This window comes from Curcuma longa, chromosome 17 (genome assembly GCF_044706935.1).
Source record: "Curcuma longa cultivar G26 ecotype Majalengka, Jawa Barat chromosome 17, ITB_CL_G26_1.1, whole genome shotgun sequence".
In the NCBI taxonomy this organism is placed as follows: Eukaryota; Viridiplantae; Streptophyta; class Magnoliopsida; order Zingiberales; family Zingiberaceae; genus Curcuma; species Curcuma longa.
In genome coordinates, this window is record NC_133877.1 from 10,120,895 (window position 1) to 10,145,001 (window position 24,107).

General features: G+C 35.0%; 1 protein-coding gene across 1 annotated transcript in view; it reads right to left on the reverse strand.

Moving 5' to 3' along the window:
• Positions 1 to 3,590: 3,590 nt before the first annotated feature.
• LOC141848479 (DNA gyrase subunit A, chloroplastic/mitochondrial-like) overlaps positions 3,591 to 24,107 on the reverse strand; it is a 51,275-nt gene continuing 30,758 nt past the window's right edge. Inside the window, exon 18 of the mRNA XM_074736511.1 lies at positions 3,591 to 4,006. Within this exon, the coding sequence (XP_074592612.1) occupies positions 3,881 to 4,006 (126 nt within the window). The 3' untranslated portion in view covers positions 3,591 to 3,880. The remainder of the gene's footprint in view (positions 4,007 to 24,107) is intronic.

The following is a 24,107-nucleotide window of genomic DNA, read 5'->3' on the forward strand; positions in this document are numbered from 1 at the left end:
AACAGTTGCTGGCCTCCCCGGGTCTTCAGAAGCCTTCTTCCCCTCCTCCCTGCTCCTCTTCTTAGAGCGAGTTTCTCTGACCGTCTCAGAAGTAGGGATTTCTGGCACTGATGCATCTGGAGTTGGCTCGGCCACTGAATAGTTGTCCAATTCCACAACTATGTCTGAGGTCTCCCCTTCAAAAGGTCCGATGGAGGCGTATATGTGGACAGGGTCCTCGGAGGGGGCCAGACTGATAGTCCATCCTCAACAGTAGCCACAGCAGAAGTCCTTGGCTCATCAGCAGCTGTAGAACTCCTGGGCTCAACAGCAGTAGCAGCAGAAGTCCCTGGCTCAGCAGCGGCTGCAGAACTCCCTGGCTCAACAGTGACAAAGTCTCCCTCTTCGGGAGTAGCTGCTGAAGACCCGACAGCATCTTCAGAGACCCACCAACTATCAGTGGTGGTGAGGTCCCACTTTATGTTCTTCTTCATTGAAGCACTCAACATGATTTCTCCTACCAAAACAGAAGAAAGAGAAATTAGTTAGTATTAAAAATGAACCTCAGAGGATACAAAAGAAACTTACTTAATGATGCATCCATGGGGATATTATTTGGACTTAGGCCAGCTTTGTACAGAAGGGCCTCGTTCGCTATCAGGGCATTTACATTGAACTTAAGATCGGATAAGATCTCATCAGCTGTAAGAAAGGTATGACTCAACCTGTACTGATCCAGACTTGGTTGGGGAAGGGGCTCTGGACGCCAGAAGGTGGGCCAGGTATAAGGTCGAGGAGGTTTGAGGAAAAAATACTTATCCTTCCAACCCTTGTGAGAGGTCGGGTATTTAGTCTAAAAGCTGTGACCCGGTCGGGCCGCTAGATAAACCACACCCTCTCCTCCTTTCTTGAGGAAAAAGAAGTAATGGAAGGTGGTAGGATCTACAGGAATTTGGTAAACATTAAATATGATGGAGGCACTGCAGGCTAACCGAAAGGAATTCGGGGCAAGTTGAGAAAGCGAAAATTGAAAGTAGGAGGCTAGGTTTTGGAGGAAAAAGGGCAAGGGAAAACGTAGGCCTCCTTCTATCTGTCCTCGGAAGAAGGTCACGTACCCCGGGGGAGGCTCGTGAGGTCGTGAACACGGGTAGGAATTTGGATTTCATGGTCGAGGGGAATGTCGTATTGGGCCCTAAGTAGAATCTCATCATCCTCACTGAAGATGGAGGACTTACAAGTCTCGTACCACGGGGCTGGCGCAGACATCAGGCCGGACGAAAAAGGAAAGTTACGGTAAGGAAGGCGACTGTAAAACCCTAGTAGAACTGAGAACGATGACCAGTCGAACTAAGAAGAGGACTGCAAAACCCAAGTCAAGGCCAAGAAAAGAACGGAGAAGGCAACCAAGGAAGGATCAGCAGAAGGGTCAGCGGGCAAGAGGAATAACAGGCGCTCCCACAGGAAAAACTAGGGTTTAGGAAAAGTAGACGAAGGCGAAAGAACGCAATTTGACGGAGACATTTAAGGAGACACTTGAATGGAAGAAAACGGACTTACGGAAAGTGCGGGGCTCGTGGAGGAAGAATGAGCAAGGAAGACGGGAAGCAGAGGAGCAGAAGGAACAAGAAGAGGAGGAAGCTAGGGTTTGTCGACACGAGTGGCGGGGACGAAGAAGAAGAAGGGTTTAAGTCAAACGGTCGGTTGATCTCAGCCGTTGAGCTCTAGTCTTAGATCTACGGATAGATAAGCCAATAAATAAGGCAGAAAACTTACCAGAACGGCTTCATTAAAATTAGATCGAAGAGAAGGCATTAGCGGGTTAACTCAAGTTCAATCAGTCGAACTACGTCTCCTTCGACTAAACTAGGTCGGGAGGCTTGTGATCCGGCGAGAATAATCCGTGGTGACGTGGATGATGAGTAAAATCCGGGGAAAATCGCTGGCAAGGACGTGGAACAAGGGTAAAGAGATCCCGATCTCTTGAGGCCATAAGGAAGGCAAGGAAAGACCGACCTCTCTAAGAGGACAACCAACTCCTCAGTACCAGATATGAGGTATTCCTAGCCTTCATCCAAAAATGTCCTGACCTCTCCTCCTCTTGAGTTCAATATTCGCGCCCCAAGCAAACAACCGACCTAGCAAACCGCCAACCTCATTAAGAGGTCGGCGCATACCTTGATACTTAAGACGACCTCCTCGAAGTTTCAGTCTACAGCCGACCTCATTAGGAGGTCAGATCTCTTCAACCTCTCCCCCTACAAAGCTCGGTCTTGCACAATAATTCATCACCGACCTCACCGAGAGGTCGGCGCAGGATTAAGATTTAAGATATAAACCGATCTCGTCCTAACCTCGGTGTTTATATGATCCGATCTTATACGATCATAGTAGTGTCAAACTAATTTCATATACCGACCTCATTATAAAGTCATCGTAGGCCGCAATACTTGGAACAATGGTATATACACTCCGCCCTTTTGCGACAAGCTCAACAAAGCACAGGCCTCACATGCCGACCTCATGACCTGGTCCCGGCATCACATGCCGACCTCATGACATGGTCCCGGCATCACATGCCGACCTCATGACCTGGTCCCGACATCGTATGCCGACCTCATGACATGGTCAGCCGACCGACATCACATAAGAGCTCAATGCCTGGACCTCATGACCTGGTCCCGGCATCACTTCCTTCAACTATGGCGTACATAGAGAGCTCGGGGCATACCTAGCTCAGCTCATCAACCCATCTAGGCTCGCGGCATACCTGCACATCCCGGCCACTCATACAAATCGCCCACTTCCGACCTCAGGTTGCTGGACAGATGTCAACAGATCAACACACTGACCTTTTCATCAAACTTAACAACTTACCTACAAGGATTAGGATAGAGACCCAGTACTCCTACCTGGTCCCGCACGATCCTAGCCGTCAAAGGAAGATAACTCACGTTGTTAAACCATCAGATGTTCGGAATCTGTCATAAGATCGATCCGCTGATCTCGCCTCCACAACCAATTGCAAACAAAGAGATCCGAGGATATCGCTCCCGCCACCTCTATATAAACCCCGCAGGTATGACAATCAACCATCTTGAATTCTCTCTACACATTTCCACTTCTCTTTCTGACTTGAGCGTCGGAGTGGCCACGCCGAGAATCCCCGACGCCTCGCTAATTCGTACGTTCAGTATTTATTTCTTCAGGCCCTTCTCGTCGACGTGGAACTGTAGATTGACGCTGCATTATATTATCTGGTGGCGTGACTATCGTCGGCATTGAGCTGGAACACACCACATTCCTCGACCAGGCTTAATGTAGGAAACTTATTTGGGAAAAGTACACTTTAAGCCTTCTATTCTCATTCATATTGGAAATAAAGCTTTTTTAAATTGTCTTCGTTAGTATACCTTTAATCGTTGTCTTGAACTCTTAAATTTAATTTAGAGAGCATGACACATTAAACCATTCAAAACAAAGGTCCAGCAGTAGACTTGCATCTTGAAAGAGAATGATGATTCAGTCACATCTGATATGACAACCTTCATTAAAACACCAACAATTGAGCATCAACATCGTTCGTCCACATTGATATAAACAAGTATTACATGTCAAAGTGCCATTGTATCATCATTTGTGCTAGCCTTCTGGACCTGAGTATGCCTTTGACACAAAATGGCAATGCCACAAGGCCAGAAAGAACACGACTGAAATCTTAAAAATTAATACAGTCAAGCAGGTGTACTGCATGTTAATACTGTCAACAGGACAGATCTGTCTTAAATATACAAAAAGGAGTCTCAGAGTAATAACAATGAGCAACAGATACTACAATTGGAACATACTATATCAAAATCTTGTACCGCAGGTAGGGAAAATTGAACTGAATACATTCAGCTGGTCACAAAGGTGAACAAACAGGAATATTATTTATTTCATCAAGTTGACTATTCCCTGAATTTTCTATCAACGAACGCCTTGGGCTTCCAAATGTTTTCTTCAACTCAATTGCTTCTTTCTCTATAAGCTGCAATTTTAAAAAAAATAATAATAATATGAACATTGGACAAATATACAAGGCATACCAAGCTCGACTGTATTCAAGCTTGTTTTTAGAAAAATACAAGAACTTGGCCGAGCAATCTCAAAATATTTTATTCAAGCTTGTGTATTAAAAAGCTTCCTATTCTCAAGCTTTTACCAAAGCATTTGCATACTTGTTTATGCCAAGCTGGTTCAAGAATCAAAGCATAATAATAATGCAATCTGTCACAATTAGTATTGAGCTGAAATTTAGGGGGGCTGTCAAAAGATCATCTAACATGTTTTTGGACATTTTCAATTTTTTTCACAAAGCTGCCGCCAACCTCAGAACAGTATCAAATTATAAGCTCTTAAATTGGCATAACATATAATACAGAAGGTCAAACTAGATCAATTGGTATTAAATTCTCAACAGGTGGGTGATGCACACTTAAATTAGAGCCCCCTCTTAGTAACAAGAAAAAGGTGCTCAAAGGGTTAAGAATTATTGGCGTATACCTTCAAAACCTTTAACAGTTATGCTTGCACTGTCACAAGATAATTGAAAGAATTAGATCCCGACAAGGTCAAGGATCTTCTAGGATACAATGGCTCTTTCCAAGAAGCTTGATTGTAATAGCCAGGCGAACCTGAGTGACCTAATCTTATGCTTAATCAGGTCCAAACTGAATATAAAATAGATTCCAACACTAGCAGCAACATCAACATTCTGTGACTCAATTGTGAACGATAAGAACCTGGTTGTAAAAAGAAAATGGTGCACAAAACAATCCATAGGAAGAAAAACAAAGGTAACGAATAAAAAAGTAAACCTCATAAGGCTACCACGACCTTGCAGCAGCCTCTGCGAGGTCACATTTTTTTTAATTTTCATTTCTATTTTTTTTCATAGTTTTTCAATTCCTTACCCTCTCTTAATTTTTTTCCCCACCTTTATCGTTCATTTTTCATATTTCATCATTAATTTGTTTTCCTCCATAAAGAGATAAGAAAAAAATATATATTATCCTATTTAAGAATGGTTTTTTTTTCTCGTTCATTCTTCCATGAGATAAATAGAGGGAAAAAAACTCCTAAAGAATGGTTAATTTATTTTCTCTCTTTCATTTGTTCACGAGGTAAACAAAGAAAAAAAACTCCCTAAGTTGGAGGAAACAAATAGTGTGAAAAAATAAAATAAAAAATTCTACACTGATCAAAATAAATCCAAATTAAATCTAATTCAAAGCTATTTGATACTACCGTGTCTACTTAGTTGACTTCAACTAACCCAAAATTGACTTTTAATTAATAAGCAACAATAACATTTCGTGAGATAATATTAAAACTTGAACGAAACATTCAACATCTCAAATAGTTCTTAATAGCAAGCATTTATAACAATCAAATATTAATAAAAATAATTTTCAATTAATATATTTAGATTTAAAAAAGTATCCTGGCACTGCACGATATAGTACCAAAACCATATCATTCTGGTCTTAAACTAAAACTTCATCACGGCTCAAAATTTTAAACTTTGGTTAACCTTAGTGTTTCATATCTTATACTTAATCAAGTCTACAAAAACTAGATATCAAACTTTATCCTATTTAAAATTTCATATCATAAATTTTTTTGGATAAAAGTCAAAAGAACACTCATTTTTTACCAAATCGTCAAAGGGACGTCCTACAATGATTTTTTTTTTATCAAAAGGGAGTCTGACTCCCTTGTAAAATGACACAACTATCCTTGAGTTCTATTCTCATTATTATCTTGCTTATATCTCCTGCATAAATGCTGAATTGGTCGAGCACATTGTAGTAGCTATGAAATCGTAGCTACTACAGCATAGGAAAAAAAAATTAGGACAAATTGTTCAGAGCCCCCGAAAAACTTTAAACGATGTTTCTAGGCCTGAAATTGAACTGTTATGGATTCCACCCAATAATTAGTTGTAGATCTCTGAACAAGCTTCGATTTGATATATTATGCATTACGTGGTTCAACTAGAGTCAAAAATTATGACCTCTTAAAGTTTAGATTTAACAATCACGTTATAACAACTACGAAACCGTAGCTGCTACCATGCTTTCAAATCTTGAGCAGTTTTGCCCGATAAGGCGAAACATCTCATTTCACCAGGGAACCGACACCGACACAAATGATATCGACGTCGGAGGCATCGCATGGGACCTCAAGATCGGTAATGCCTTCGGAGGCTTCTGTTGAGACTGGCGGCAGCTCCGGAGTTCACTTGGGACGCACGATTGCAATGGAACATACGCTTGAGCTCGACGATGCGTTCGGAGGCTTCGCTCCGGTCCGACGACGCCTCCGGAGGCTTCGTCCAGGATGCGCGACTATAGCAGAACGATGGAACATACAATATTTAATTAAAAATTTAGGTTAATAATTTTAATTAACTCCTAACTATGATTGAGATAATTTAAATAAGATTAATTAAAACCTAATAAAATTATCCTATTAATTTAATATATATATTAAAAATTATTTTATTTTTTATTTTTTAATATTTAAATTAAATTATTTATTTTTATTTAATATATTTTATATTTAATAATACTGAAACTATATCGACACGATACAGCACCGAAATTGTATCATTCCGATCTGAGATTGAAACCTCGATACGGCTCGAGATTTTAAACTATGACTGCTATAATGTGAATATTAAACCCTAAAATTTAAGAAACTATATCTTTAACTCGGGTTGAACTACGGGATGCACAATATATCAAATCAAAACTCATCTAGAAATTTACAATTAATTATGGGGTGGAATTGTAACAATCTGATTTCAAACTCAAAAAAATCATTTAAATCCTTTTCTGATGCTCCGAACAATGTCTTAAAAGAAAATTCCTTGTAGTAGCTACGAAACCGTAACTGCTACACAATTATAACAACTACAATTTCATAGCTACTATAACGCATCCGATTTAGACGGGAGAAAGAATAATAATGAGAACGGTACTAGAGGATAGTTGTGTCATTTTACAGGAAGTAGGTGCCTTTTTGATAAAAAATCAACATATGACACCCCTTTAACAATTCAGTAAAAAAGAGGCGCCCTTTTGACTTTTGCCCTTTTTCTTTCAAAATTTAGATAACAAATTAAATTAAATCAAACTAGTATTTAGGGTTTTCAAGGTCAAAGTTGGTATAAGTTTGGGTAAAGTTCATTGAGTGGTCATGTTAATTGCATGAAGTGGATTTAAATCGAGGTCGATTTGTACTCATTTTAGCTAATTTAGAGTTAAACTATCTTCACATGTGGGATAGTATTGTTTGGTTGTGTTTAGGTGAGTTAGTGGAGTTTTGAGAGAATAGAACTATTTACACCCTCTTGTTACCACAAATTCTCCACTCCCCTCCTCTTTCAATTCTCCTTCCTCCCCACAACACCACCACCCTACCTATGTATGCATAGCCCTACCTAACATCGTCAATGAGTTTCAAACATCCTCCCGCTCTCCTCCAACAACAAGCTCCCTTCTACTCTTTTCCTTCTTGCTCCCTTTCTTACTTGTCTCTACCCCTCCTGCCCACTATCCATATGTGGCAATGCCACTCAGAGACAAGCATAAACAATCATAGACAACACCCCTTAGCTTTCCCTCTCTCTCTCTCAACTTCTTCTCTCACTCTTGGTACCATCTATTTTCGACGGTGGACTTTCCACATGGGCACCTTTCGTCTCCCTTCCTGTTTTCATCTCTAGATTTCGGTGGCAAGCCATTGGCCTTCTTCAGATCGAAGAGCAACCTGTTATATTTATCTTTGTCTAAGATTCTCTTGATTTCCTTAATTTGTTTGTGTTGATAATGATTCCTATAAGGTTTAACCTATAGCTATTGGATATCCTTGGAGATCCAAGTTGTTCCCATAATTGTGCACCTTGTTATCACCTCCTTGGTTAGTGGATAAGAGTTTGATTTCATTATTTAGATTTTATTATGGCATTTTACAAAATCACACACCTAACTTCACTGTTACCCAAACATCCACCATACTTTCGTATTTACCAATTCACGCATCACAGTCCCATAATACCCCTGACGAGTCCACGCATAAAGCACGTGCCCGTCGAAACCACTACGAAAATCCGAGCCACTAAACTATCGACAAGGGAAAATTTACACACATCCTAAAAAAATCCATTTAACATGCAACTGCTACTAATTTGTCATCCTAAATCCTATTTTGATGGCCAAAATGTTCAACGAAGGCAATCTTCTATAGCATCGGCGACATCTAAAATCTTATTCCCACCGAAACTTTCGGGTCTTAATAATCCTAAGGGCCTAAGTACATCATACCCACGCTAAGATACCATTCAAAGAATTCCTTGGAGCCTCTTGAGTTTCACGAAATTAACATTCAAGATTTTGAACATTGTACACCATCAATGAGTCTTGGTCAAAACTCACTATGGCCCTAGCCACCTCAAAATCGACATAAACTATGACTAGTGTGTACCTGTAACCTCTTGAGTCTGACTATTCCCTTAACCATAATTTTCAAAGCTTGGATTTCTTTTTGTGAGTTTCTGAAATCTACACAAACTGGACAAATTTTGGCACAAGTTCAATGAGGGGTCTAGGCTCATCATACCCCACTCTAAGTCACCATTAATAGATTCTTTAGAGCCTATTGAATCTAATCATGCCCAACAATTCTGATTGTGAACACTATATGATCATTAGTGAATTTTCACCAAAATAAATTGATAGCCCAAGCCACCTCAAAATTGAATCAAACCAAAACCAATCATGTCCTTGCATCCTATGAGTTTTTGAAATCTACACGGCCTTAAGAACTTTTGATGCACTCACTAAGAGGCCTAGAAACATCATACCCACTCTATGACACCACCACCACCATAGATTCCTTAGAGCCTCATGAGTTTCCCCATATCCAAAATTTCTAATTTTGGACACTAGACACTATAGGACCATCCATGACTTTTGGCGGAAGCTTACTAATGGCCCTAGACACCTCAAAACCAACTCAAACCATGGTCATTGCATTCCTTACAACCTCTTGAGTCTCACCATGCCCAACATTTTGTATTATAGACACTTCTATGACCATTAATGAATTTTTGTCAAAACTTGTTAATGACCCTAGACACCTCAGAACCGATACAAACCAAGATAGTCCTTGTACCCCCCTAAGTCTGACAAGCCCTTAAACCTAATTTCCAAAGTTTGAATTGCATTTTATAAGTTTCTGAAATCTACACAACCTTGAGAACTACTGGCACACATTCACTGAGGGGTTTAGGCTCATCAAATCCACTCTAAGACACCACCAATGGATTTCTTGAAGCTTCCTGAGTCTAATTATACCTGCCATTTCTAATTCTTAGAAAGTTTTCATCAAAACTAACTAATAGCCCTTGCCACCTCAAAACCAACTCAAATAAAAAACTAATCCAATCCTTGCAACCTCTTGAGTCTGATCATGTCTTCAAATCTAATTTTCAATGTCTGGATTACATCTTGTGAGTTTTTGAAATCTATATAGTCTTGACAAGTTTTGGCACAAGCTCACTAAGGGGCCTAGATAAATCATACCCACTCTAAGACACCAACAATGAAGTTTTTGAAGCCTCCTAAGTCTCCCCGTATCCAAAATTCCTGATTCTGGACATTGTACGATCATAAGTGACTTTTGATAGAAACTTAATGATAGCCCTAGACACCTCAGAATCGACACAAACTATGACCACTATGCTCCTTGCAGCTTCCTGAATCTGACCGTGCCCTTAAACATAATTTCCAAAGCATAGATTTCATCCTATGATTTTTTAAAATCTACACATCCTTGAGAACTTTTGGCACAAACTTACTAAGGGACTAGGCACATCATACCCACTATAAGACACCACTAATGAATTCATTGGAGTCTCACCCTATGCCCAATATTACTGATTCTGGACACTATACGACCATTAGTGAATTTTGATCAAAACTCGCTAATGGCTTAGACACCTCAGAACTAACTTAAACTATGATCACGACGTTCCTTGTAGCCTCCTAATTCTGATTGTGATCTCAAACGTAATTTCCAAAACCTGGATTATATCCTATGAGTTTCTAAAATCTACACAACCATGAAAACTTTTCGCACAAACTCACCGAGGGGCATTGACACATCATACCCACTCTAAGACCACCAATGGATTCCTTAGAGCCTCCTGAGTCACTCCATGCCTAAAATTCCCGATTCTGGATATTGTACAATCATTAATGACTTCGACTAAAACTTGATGCTGGCCCTAGACACCTCAAAACTGACTCAAAATATAACCACTACGTTTTTTGCAACCTTCTAAGTCTGACCATGTCCTCTAACCAAATTTCTAAAGTTTGGATTCCAAGTTGTAAGTTTTTGAAACCTGCATGGCCTTCAAAACTTTTGGGACATCATACCAACTCTAAGACACCACCAATAGATTCCTTGGAATTTCCCCATGCCCAATATTATTGATTATGGACATTGTACGACCATCAATAACTTTTGGTCGAAACTCACTATTAGCACTAGACACACCAAAACTAGCTCAAACCAGAACCACTACGTTCCTTGCACACTCCTTTAGAGTCTCACCATGCCCAGCATTCCTAATTCTAGACATTCTTCGACCATTAGTGACTTTTTGTCAGAACTTATTGATGACCCTAGAAATCTTACAACTGATACAAACTAGGACCACTACGTTCTTTGCACACTCCTAAGTCTCATCATCCCTTGAGACTCTTAAATTTTGACAATTTGTATTAATCTAGTTAGTTATAACTTATAACTTTTTTAAAGTAAATGTAACTTTTTGAGTAACTATTAATATAGGGAAGATCCCATTCAAGACGAAGCGTTCTTTTTCATTAAATATATGTTGACTCACAATTAGAGGAACGACACTCGTCTAGGGAGACTAGTAATTATAGATTCGACATGAATCAACAAAGTCCATGATTGAAGGATGATATAGGCGATATTAGTATACGATTGAGAGACATTTTTAAGGATATTTGAACTCAATAAAAAATTAATGAAAAAAGAGTTAAAGCGAAAATTGAAAGGAATGTCTCTGAGGAAAATTCTTAGCAAATGATATGCACTAATCATTGGAAGAGTGTGTCAACGGTAATGAATACAACGACCTAGAAGAGCAATTTCCTTTAACTCTAAACTTGTATCAGTACAAAGGCAAGAACCAGATGAATTGATTGAATTCTATGTTGGTCAAGTAATGTATTTTATAAACTTTTTGTAAATGGGTTGTTAACTCTGCCAAATTTCAAGATTACAAACATAAGTATATATTTATTATTGTTTCAGGTTTTTGATAATTTTAAGGATGCACTTGTTAAGTATGCAATAAATAGGCAATTCGAAATACAAACCAAAGGACTCCAAGAATATTATGGTAAAGGCAATTTGCAAGAATGAAAATTGTACATGGAGAATAATTGCAAGGGGATATATTGAGTTCACTATTATAAAATATATAAAGTCTCACTAATGTGACAATGCTCTGAAAACAATCAATCACATTGCATGCACTTCTTCCTTTATAGCTTCTCAAGTTGAAGGGCAGTTTGTGTCGTCATATAATTATAGACCAAGGATGATTCAAAGAGAGATGCAATCACGTTTTAGAGTGCATATATATCGTACCGGAACATATACAATGCATGTGAGAAAGCTGAAAAAGATGATTAGTGATTACGATAAATGTTACTTTGACCTTCCTAGACTTTTACGCAAGTTAAGATATATGACTCACATATATATATACTACATTGAAGACGAATGGTGATAATCAGTTTCAACGTTATTTTTGATCTTTTGGCGCATGTTGAAAAGTTTTCCAAGCATATCTTCGTAAACTAATTAAAATTAATGCAACTCACTTAAGTGACAAGTATCCCAATGTTCTATAGATGGCCACAATAGTACATGATAATAGAAAACTTATTCCTATTAGTTTTTCAATTGTTGAGGTTGAGTGTGGTCTTGCTTAGGAGTGATTCCTAAATCTCCTAAAGATATTCCTTACAGTTGATCCATCAACTATAACTATTATATTTGACAGACACATGGAATAATATATGCAATGAATAAAGTTACCCTACTACTTATCATGCTTTTTGTTGTTATCACTTGTCCTGTAACATGGTTACAAATACTCGTGATAAACCTACATTAGAATTGTTTTATGTTACAATTAGAGCAAACACAGTTATAAAATATGATCAAGTTATGCGACTATGTTTGAGAAACATATAGATGCTCATAGCTAGTTACAAAATAGAGATACTATGAAATCGACAAATGCACACTTCTCTGATAGAAGGTATCAATGTTAATTATGAATTATTCTGAAAGCTTAAATGCATTGTTTAAGGATACTCAAGAACCTACTTATTGCATACTTGACAAGTGCATCCTTAAAATCTTTATCGCATTGCAAAAACCTAAAACATTAATAAATATTTATAAAAAATTTAAAAAATTTACATGATCAACATAGAATTCAATAAACTCACCTGGTTTACTCATCTAGTTCTTGCCTTTACACTAGTACAAGTTTAAAGTTCATTACACATAGATCTTCAGATAAAGGAAATTGTTCTTCTACGTCATTGTATTCGTTATTGTCAACATACTCTTCTAATGAATAGTGCACATCATTTGCTAAGAATTTTCCTCGAAGACATTCTTTTCAATTTCCGCTTCAACTCTATTATCATTAATTTCTTGTTGAGTCTCAATCATGTACTAATATAACCTAGATCATCCCCAGATGATGGAGCTTGTTGATTCAAGTCAAAGCCAGAAGTACTAATCTCTTTGTTCACAACTTCAGTTGAGCCAGATGTAAATATCATACCAGTAGTGTCCATATTAATTGTAAGTTAACAGATTTAATGAAAGAGAGCACTTCATCAGGAATGGTATATTCCCCCTACATGATCAAGTTACTCAAAAAGTTACATTTACTTTTAAAAAGTTATAAGTTATAACTAACTTAATTAACACAAATTGCTAAAATTTCAAAATCACAAAGAATGGTGAGACTTAAGAGTATGCAAGGAACGCAATAGTCCTAACTTGTATCAGTTCTGAGATTTCTAAGGGAGTCAATGAGTTCCAGCAAAAATTCACTAATAGTCGAAAAGTGTCAATGTCCAGAATTAGGAATGTTGGGCATGATAAGACTTAAGAGGCTGCAAGGAACGCAGTAATAAAAGTTTTAGTCGGTTTCGAGATGTTTAGGGTCATTAATAAGTTTGGAACAAAAGTCAATGATGGTCGTACAAGATCCAAAATCAGGAATTTTTAAGTATGGGAAGATTCATGAGGTTCCAAGGAATCCATTGGTGGTGTCTTAGAGTGGGTACGATGAGTTTAGGCCCCTTAGTGAGTATGTTAAAAGTTCACAAGGCTGTATAAATTTCAGAAACTCACAAAATGCAATCTAGTCTTTGGTAATTAAGTTTGACGGCACGGTCAAACTCAGGAGGCTGCAAGGATAAATTGGTTTTGGTTTGAGTCGATTCTGAGGTGGCTAGACTATGAGCTAATTTCGACAAAAACTCACTAATAGTTGTATAGTGTCCAGGATTAGAATTGTTGGGCATAATTAGACTCTGGAGGCTCCAAGGAATCTATTAATGGTGACTTAAAGTGGGTATGAAGAGCCAAGACCGCTAAGTGAATTAGTGCCAAAGTTTCCAAGGCATTTCAAATACTCATAAGATGAAATCCAAGCTTTGAAAATTAGGTTTACAGGCACAATCATACTCACGAGGTTGTAAGGTACGCACTACTCATAGTTTGTGTCAATTATGAGGTGGCAAAGGTCATCAGTGAGTTTTAATCAAGACTTATTCATGGTCGTACATTATCTAGAATTATGAATGTTAGATATGGTGAAACACAAGAGGCTCCAAGGAATCCTTTGATGGTATCTTGTGTGGGTATGATATTCTTAGGATCCTCAGTGAGTTTGTGTCAAAAATTCTCAAGGTTGTACGGATTTTAGAAAGTCACTAGATGCAATTCAAGCTTTGAAAAGTAGATTTGAGGGCACAGTAAGACTTAGGAGGTTGCAAGGACTAGATTGGTCTAGGTTTGAGTCAGTCCTGATGTGTCCAGGGCTATCAACGAGTTTCAACCAAAGTCATTGATGGTCATACAATGCCGAGAATTCAATGAACTTTGACATTTTCAAAAACAAATTAATCCTCGAAACACATAGGTTTCAGTTTTAATTAAATATGATAAGGCAATATGCACGAGTAGTATATATTTTTTGGCCAAGACTCACTAAAGAAATGAAAAGAGAAGATAGGGAGAAATCGAGTGTTCAAAAAATGTACAGCGAAAAAAATAAATTATAATAATTTTAAAATAAAAAAATAAGATCATAATAATCGTAGATTAGTAAGAGACCATGGGAACATACATATCTATGCTACGAATTATTGATGTTGTCTTTGACAAGAATAAGATGTTAGATGTATCCAATGCTAGTGAAGATTGCCTTCGTCGAATATTTTAGCCATTGGAACATGATTTAACGTGGCAAATTAGTAACAATTGCATGTTTCATCTAATTTTTTGGGGATGTGTGTAACTTTTCCATCGCCAACAATTCGATGGCTAGGATATTCGTGGTGGTTCGAACGAGCACGTGCTTATACACGGAATGCGTCAGCGATATTATCAGAATATGGTGTGACTTGGTAAATACAAAGTACGGTGCATGATTTATTATGATAAGTTAGTGTACGCTATTAATTTTAAGGATGTTAAGGTTAATTTATTATGAGTGTTGCATTCTACTAATTAGATAAAAGTTATAGCATGCTAATTAGAGCAGAATTTCATTTATTGATCATGTGTTTTAGTTAATTCTTAGACTTTATGTTATTAACATAATTAGTTTTTATCTTAAACCTCTATAAATTTTCCATACACATGCATTTGTATATACTCATCAACTAGTAGAGTTTTGGACCTTTATCTGATACATATTTTAGGTAAGTAAAAGTATTGTTCAACTCGCTTAAATAGCTTTTGTACATAACTAAAATGTGTGAAAAGATTATATCTAATGTCACAATTTTTTTTACTACATTACATTGTGGGTGATTTGTAGGGATTAAAATTAGACTTATTTTCAAAAATTAATATTAATACTAGATTATTCACATTTGATAGATATCTTTAACAATATTTTCCCAAAGGACACACCCAAAATTCTAAAATTCCTAAAGGGAGCAGCATACTTTGCTTTTTACCAAAAGGCGTACCTAATTCCAATGTTATCCCTCCCGCCAATGGATGTAACACTACACATTTTTTCAAACATCCGAGCCACAATTTGAAATGGGAAAAAGTGTTTTTTGGGTTCAGATGCACTGGCCAACCCATGGCGAGACATAGGCCAACCCGTCAAAAACCTATCATATGGTCGGACGGGGCAGGGTGGGGCGAGCCGACCCACCAACTTGGCAGGTTGAGAAATTTCCAACCCAACCCAACCCAAGATAGGTTGTGAGTTAGACGGGTCAACCACGGACCTGTCAAAATATAAAAAAGTATAAAAATATTGAAATTTTTAAGTTTAAATTATAATTTAAATGGATCAAGTTGAAATTTTTAAGTTTGGATTGCGATTTAGACGGGTCAAACCCATTAGTCCATTGAGTTTTATACTTTAATTTTAAATTTTAAAGAAAAAAATAAGTATTCTCAACTAGCAGACCAACCCAAGCTTGCCACGGGCCGATCCACACGAGTCCCGAGCCTAGGCGGGTCGGTCCAATTGAACCCACCTTAAAATGAATTGATAAAATTTCAACTCAACCCGCTTAAATTGTTTGACAAAGCGGGTCAACCCGACGGATCCAACCCAAATGACGGCTCTACACGAACCTTGGACATCTCCTCTCAGCTCGCCGAAAGTGATATCCTCAAGAAACCAAAAACCTACACACGACTCATCTTCTTTCCCTCTCTCATTCTGTTTTAGGGTTTATATCGAAACTCTAATAATCTCTAATCCAGTTTAGCCTTCTCATCCTATGTCCCGACACTAGCTCATCTCTCTCTCATTCTACAATATAGCCTCGTAAATTCGACTTTTATTGCAGAACGTCGAATGAATGTGATTCAAGCTCTTACTTATCTTCAAAGGTATGTTTTCGATTTCTGCTTTAGTCAACATGAAGCCCCCATGTTTATGTGTTTCAATTTTTCTCTTTTATATGTTTACTTGAATTCCTTTGATTTTGTAATGGTTTGCATTGTTCCCAACAACCACACTATTTAATTGTTCTATATTCGAAGTTTGTAAATCTATTAATGAGTTTTTCTCAAAATTCATTAGGGCATAGAATATTATCAATATGAAAACCTACAAACCATATTGTTCCCATTTGAAATTTTGGTTTTCATTATAATATGATGGAAATTTCAGCATTATATTAATTTTATTTTTTTTCAACATTTTAGACATCAATTGATGTTGGAAAGAAACTCTAATGGACCAACCTACGTTTTAGGGCATTTTCATCATTTTTTGGTGGTCCAATAAGTAAAGGAAAGCAATGTAGCTCTGTTCATTTACATGACAGATAAAAAGATCATTAAACAATCCTCATTTGCTTTTTTTAACATACAAGAAATTCCACAAATCCAAGGGCTATTGGTGAATATATTTCAAAGCAACATCTCAAAATGTTAGGTTTTCAAGTGTTCTAATTGTTCAAATCCAGGGGTTTTGTTGTTTGGTATTATAGACAGGGTGCTTCTGTTCCTATTATTTCGACTAATGCAACGAGTGACCCCTATCTTTCTTATTTTGTAAAAAAAGAACCAACTAGATCAAGAATTGAGATTCTTAAAATATATTCTTATAGAGTTGAAGTAGATGAGGATGTTTAAGTATTTTGTAAATTATATATATTTACTTGTGTGTTGTTTTCTTCTAGTCCATATAAAGTTCTTATAGGTCTTGTAGATATCGTAGATGATTTTGACAATCTAAGTAGATTCAATTGGTTTAAAGTCCTCAATCAATTTATAGCTCCACAGTTACCTACCATTAGTGAATTTTTTTCATCAACTAATTCATATGAAATGACCACATCACTTATCTAAAGAGATTTGTTGGACATTTGACTATAAATTTCTATTTTCTAGTTTATATAATTTTTTATAGTGACGAACAAACATGGTTTTTAGAGCATGTCCCAATCCAAATACCATACAATATTAAAGTACACAAATAAATAAGTGGAGGACTACTCCTTTACATATTAGAGTTTTATTGGACTAAGTCTCATCTGAAGAGGTAAATATTAACATTGCCAACTAACTTTCTGTCATTTTTAGTTTCTAAATAATTATGTCCATTTTAATAGGCTATTGTTTATCTAATCCCTACCCCTGTTGAAAATACATTGCTTAAGAACCTTCATTACCTCAATGATACTCCACATCTATTAAAGACATCATCACTACATGTATAGAAGCAAGATACCCTAGTAGTGAATATCATAACTACATTGTTCATCAGAACCAAATCAAGGAGCTAACAATAAATAACATGCAACTAAATGAAAAGGTTAAAGAATTACTTGAAATTATAGAAACAGAAGGCATCCAAGTTGAATCAAGCGATCATGTAGTGTATCCTCATCCTAAAGCAGTTACTACTACAAAGAGGATTAAGAGAGGGTGCGACAAAAGTCGCTATAATTACAAAGATAATAAGCTAGTATCTTAAAAGGAAGGGGAGCAAGAGAGAAATCTATGACCAAAAGAATTTAAGATTATGAGAACATCACGCGATAAAAAGAACAATTGATTGAGCTATCAAAAAGGAAGCTTGAAAAAAATATTTAAAAGTAAAAGTTAATAGGGGCGTGAGAAAAATAAAAAATGATATCGATGAATTGCAAGAAGAGAGAGATACTATCTCAATTTCTAAAGGAATCTGAATAAGAGGTCGATAAGAAGGTAGCAAGGATTGTTGAACTCAACAAAATGAGATAAGAAACCATTACTGTAAGTTAGTATGTGCAAAAGAAGTAGTTTTAGTATTTTTATTTCAATTACTAATTGTATATATGTTTTCTTTATTATACTATGTCAAAAAATAATTTAAGACTCAAGAAGAAAAAAAACAAGATGATGTGACTTACATTGAAAAAATTAAAGTATAGTACTTACATCCCTGTTAAGAAATTATTTAACTGTGTTACAACTTTAATAATATAGAAATTGCAAATATTTATTTACGTTATTGAAAATCAATATTTTTCTTTGCAGACCTATTACAAGTTTTGTTTTGGAGAAAGCGTCTTTTACTTTAACACTAACTTCCCTTCTTCTCTGGTGTAATAGACATTGTTTTTACAATTGAAAAGTTAATTAATACGCATTATTCGATTCTTTTCAGAGGGGCATCCTCATCGAGTAGGTCATACTATAAGTCTATATCTTGCTCATCCGAGTTCCTTACAAGGAATTGAAATTATGAATAATATAGTGATTAAATATGTTATATTAATTTATCAATTATGTCTTTATTTGTAAAATTACAATTGATATCAAAATGTTTGTAAAAAACTGCTACGACACACTATCAAAACGAACTTAGAAGAGGGAACAGTTAGGTATATTTTTATATCTATTAACAATGGTAAAATACATTTTCACTTATCAATTGATACAAAAATAATGACTTTCAATCATTACAACTCACGTAGATATAATGTTAAACCAACATCTGAATTTGAAAGAGTGACTTTGAAGTAGTGGTGAATATACAATATTTTAAAATATTAGTATTACATTATTTGTGAGTATAAATTAATGTTTATGCTAGTTTTATCATTTTATGCTTATAGATATCTGAATTCAAAGAATATTTTTGTGAGAAACTAATATTCGTCCTTATTAGAAGATTACCACCCCATAAATAAATAACTCCAACAAGAAGCGAGGTAAGTAAAATAAAAACACTATGAATATGAATTTTTTGAAATACTAAATTGCTCATGATATTGACAATAATAACTATGGCTTTTTTGTGATGCAATATATGATATGTTTATTATATGATTTGAAGATGGACTTCAAACAAACTAACATGACCAAATTTAGAATAGATGTCTCAGTCTTAATCCTGAGGGACACATTCTTCAAATTTGCAATTGAATGATCCATCTTGCTGTAAATGTCAAGAATACTCGGATAGGGATTGTAAACCTAAATTTATGACTTGTATAACTGTATTAATTAAATGTTTAACTATTCCTATATATTTTAAATAATACAACATAGGGCTATAGTTACAACAGTCTTCTGTAACTTGTATACTAAATTGGTTACATTTTTAATAAATATATTGATTATTTTTTTATTATGGTGGTTTCTATTCTTACTAATGGAGTATTGCATAGTGGTATATATGAATTTATTAACAAGATGTAACTATAGCTCTGTGTTGTATCATTTAAAACATATAGGAATAGTGAAACATTTAACAAATATAGTTATACAAGTCATACATTAAATTTACGTTTACAATCCCTACCCAAGTATTCTTGACATTTACAGCAAGATGGATCATTCAACTGAAAATTTAGAGAATTTATCCCTTAAAATAAAGACTGAGACAAATTTGGTCATAGCAAAAATCTTATATATTCCATCACAAAAAAGCTAGTCATTGTTGTAAACATCATGAACAATTTAATATTTCAAATTTAAAAAAATCCACATTCACAATGTTTTTCTTTTACTTACCTCGCTTCTTGTTGATGACAATTAACTGTAATATAGAGGCCCAGTTATCTATGGGGTGGTAATCTTCTAAACAAGGATGAATATCAATTTCTCACCAAAACATTCAAATACTTATAAGCATAAAATGGTAAAACAAACATAAACATTAATTTATACTTACAAATGATGCAATACTCATATTTCAAATATTGTATATATTCACTGCTGCTTCAAAATTGAATACCGATTTAACATTATATCTAAGTGAGTTGTAATATTTGAAAGTCAATGCTTTTGTGTCAATTAACAAGTGAAAGTGTATTTTATCACTGTTAATAGGTATAAAAATATATCTAACCGCTCCCTCTTCTAGGTCCTTCTAGGTCTGTTTTGATAGTGTGTCTTGGTAGTCTTCCACAAACATTTTGATACGGATTGCAATTGTACAAATAGGGATAATTAATCAAGTAATATAACATATTCAATCATTATATTACTAGATAACTTCAATTCCTTACAAGAAACCTAGATGAGTAGTATACAGACTTGTTATATAGCCTACCCGATGACGAGACCTCCTAGAAAAGAATCGAACAATATGTATCAATTAACTCCATGATTGGAAAACAATGTTAATTACACCAGAGAAGAAGTCAGAGTTAAAGAAAGAAAGTCCCTCCCACACAAAACCTCTAATAAGCCTGAAAAGAAAAATATAAAAAAATATTGTCTTTCAATAATGTAAATAAATATTTACAATTTCTATATTATTAAACTTGTAACAATTAAATAATTTTTTAACAGGGATGTAACTACCATATTTTAATTTTTTCAATATATTTAACAAGTAGGTCACATCTTCATTTCGTTTTATTTTCTTGAGTTTTAAATTATTTCTTGGCACACTATAATAAAGAAAACATACATAATTAATAATTTAAATAAAAATACTCAAACTAATTCTTCTATATATTACAACTTATAGCAATGGCTTCCAATCTCAAACTAATTCTTCTATATATTACATACTAACTTATAGCAATGGCTTCCAATCTCATTTTGTTAAGTTCAGTAATTCTTACTACTACCTTATCAACCTCTTCTTAAGCATTTCCTTCAAAAATTGAGATAGTATCTCTGTCTTCTTATAAGTCATCCATATTATTTTTTATTTTTCCATGTCTCTAATAACTTCTACTTTATATTTTTTTCAAGCTTCCTTTTTATACCTCGACCAATTGTTCTTCTTGTCTCGTGATGTTCTTAGAATCCTGAATTCTTTTGGGCTTATAGATTTCTCTCTTGCTCCTCTTCCTATGAGATACTAACTTAAGCCACATACGAGAATCAATAGAAGTATCCTTGTAATCATAGCGACTTTTTTCGTTATGGTTCAGGATGAGGATCCACTATATTGTCACTTGATTCAGCCTAGATGGTCTTCTCTTTCTCTAATTTTAAATAATTCTTTAACCCTTTCATTTAGCTGTTTGTTTTCATTCTTAGGTCCTTTATTATGAACAATGCAATTATGACATTCACTACTAGCGTATCTTGCTTCTATAGCATATAATAATGATGTCTATAGTGGATGTGAAGTATCATCGAGGTGATGAAGGTCTCAAGCAATGTAATTTCAATAGGGGTAGATATTAGATCAAAAATAACCTATCAAAATAGAAATAACTATTTAGAAACTAAAAATAAAAGAAAGTTAGTTGACAGCCTTAATATTTACCTCCTTAAGTGAGATTTGGTTCAATAAAGCTCTCACCTTGCTAATATGTGAAGAAGTAATCCACTTATTTATTCATGCTCCTTCAATATTATAGTCTCTAGATTGGGACATACTTCAAAAACCATATTTATTTAATATACAAAGTATTACATGCTAATGTCCATATAGAAAATCAAATAAACTAGCAAATAGAAATTCACAATCAAAAGCTCAACAAATCCCTTCTTTAGATAAGGAAGTGACGTGCTCATTTCATATCAATTAGTTGATGAAAAAAATTCACCAATGGTATGTTGTGAAGTCAAAAAATTATGGATGACTTTAACCCAATTGAATCTACCTAAATTGTCAAAATCATCTACAATATCTACAGGACCTATAAAAACCTAATATATACTAGAAAAAAACACAAGCAAATATATACAAAATATAAAATTTACAAAATACTAAAACATCATCATCTACTTCAACTATATGGGAATATATTTTAAGCATCTCCTCAATTCTTGTTCTAGTAGGTTCTTTTTTTTAAAATGAAAAAGATAGGTCACCTATTGCTTCAATTAAATTAATAGGAACAGAAGTACCACTCTATGCAATACCAAGCAACAAAACATATCTCTTCTGGTTAAAGCAACTAGAACACTTGAAAACCTAGCTTTGCGATATATTCACCAATAGCCCCCGGAGTTGTAGAATTTATGGTATGTCCAAAAAAATAGCAAATGAGGACGGTTTAACGATCTCTGTGTCTATCATGTAAACAAATAAAACCATGTTGCTTTCCTTTTTGGACAACCAAAAAAATATTAAAGTGCCCATTAGAGTTTCTTCCCAACATCAACTCATGCCTAAAATATTAAAATATAATACAATGCTGAAATTTCTATCATATTGTAATGAAAAAAACCAAAATTTCATATGGAGGTAGCGTAGTCGGTGGATTTATTTTTCATTGATAATACTCTACATCCACCAATAATTTTTTTTAAAAAAACTCATTAATGGATTTACAAACTTCGAATATAGAACAACAAAACAATGTAGTTACTTGGAACAATGCAAACCATTATAAAATAAAAAAAAATCTAAGAAAATGTGAGAAAAAAACTTGAAACATGTAGAATGGGGACTTCATCATGCTTGACTAAAGCATAAATCGAAAACATACCTTTGGAGTTGATCAAGAGTTTGAACCATATTCTTGCACCATTCTACAATAGGAGTAGAGTTTACAAGACTAGATTGCAGAAGGAGAGGAAGGAGATAAGCCAATGTCAAAACACAGGATGAGAAAGCCACACTTGATGAGCGATTATTGAAATTTAGATGTAAACTCTAAAACCGAATGAGGGAAAGAAGATGAGGTGCATGTAGGATTTTGACTTATGGAGGATTTCACTTTCGGCGAGCTGAGAGAAGAGATGTCCAAGGTTACGTGCATCCGAACCAAAAAAAACTTTTCCTATTTCAAAGTGTGGCTCGAATGTTTCAAAACATGGATTAGTGTTACAGCTATTGGCGGGAGCCCCCTTTGGTAAAAAAAAAGAAGCATGGTACCCCCTTTAGGAATTTAAAAACCTTGGGTGCGCCGTTTAAGAAACTATTTTATCTTTTCACCCCACTAGTTGATTTACATGTAGTTACTTGAATACTTCTCTTATGTTATACACCTTATTTGAAGATCATCTTCTAATATATGGTTAAATTCAAACACATTTATTGAAACGTGGCTTAGGTCAATCCTTGAAATTAGCAATTACTCAAACATGATATGGTTAAACAATATGTAAACTCAAAATGAAAGAATTGTTGAGTGGTAAAAATAAATAATAAAAAGTGAAAACTCTAAGATAAGTATTTTATCATAGCACCTAACCACCAATAGACATGTTGTACCCATATGAAGTTTTATCATCTTTCATCATAGCACCTAACCGTTCATAGAGACGTGGTACCGATAATGGCTTTAATCCCTGTGTTAGATTGCACTATTTATACTCTAAGGAGTTAATTCTAGCAATTCACCTTTTAGCCTATTTATTAGTAATAAATAAAAAGATAATAATTCAAAGTGGATTCTTTTGGAAAATAAGTGACTTCACATAAGAAAAATAAATAATGATAATCAAGTGAAATGACTTATGAAAAAAAATATATGGTAACAATTAAGAAGCATACATATAAGAGTTGACTTTATATTAAATAAAATAACCAACTTGGAACTTTAGTGTTGTAATGTGATTAAATATTAATTAAGATTAAACTTAATATACATATTTTTTTGTTTACTACTTAGCAATTTGTATTCCCTCCCCATTTTCTTTGGCTATAGTTTTGTAGGCAATTGAATTCGAAGTTATCGATACTTTCAGCAATTGTTTAGAATTGCTCGAAAATCTTGATTTAAAATAGGATTTTGATTTACCTACTTTACTTTTTGTTCTACTCATTTAGATATTTTGTTAAGACACATTCTTGTTGTGCTTGGTTTTACAAAATGAATGAATTACTTTTACATATA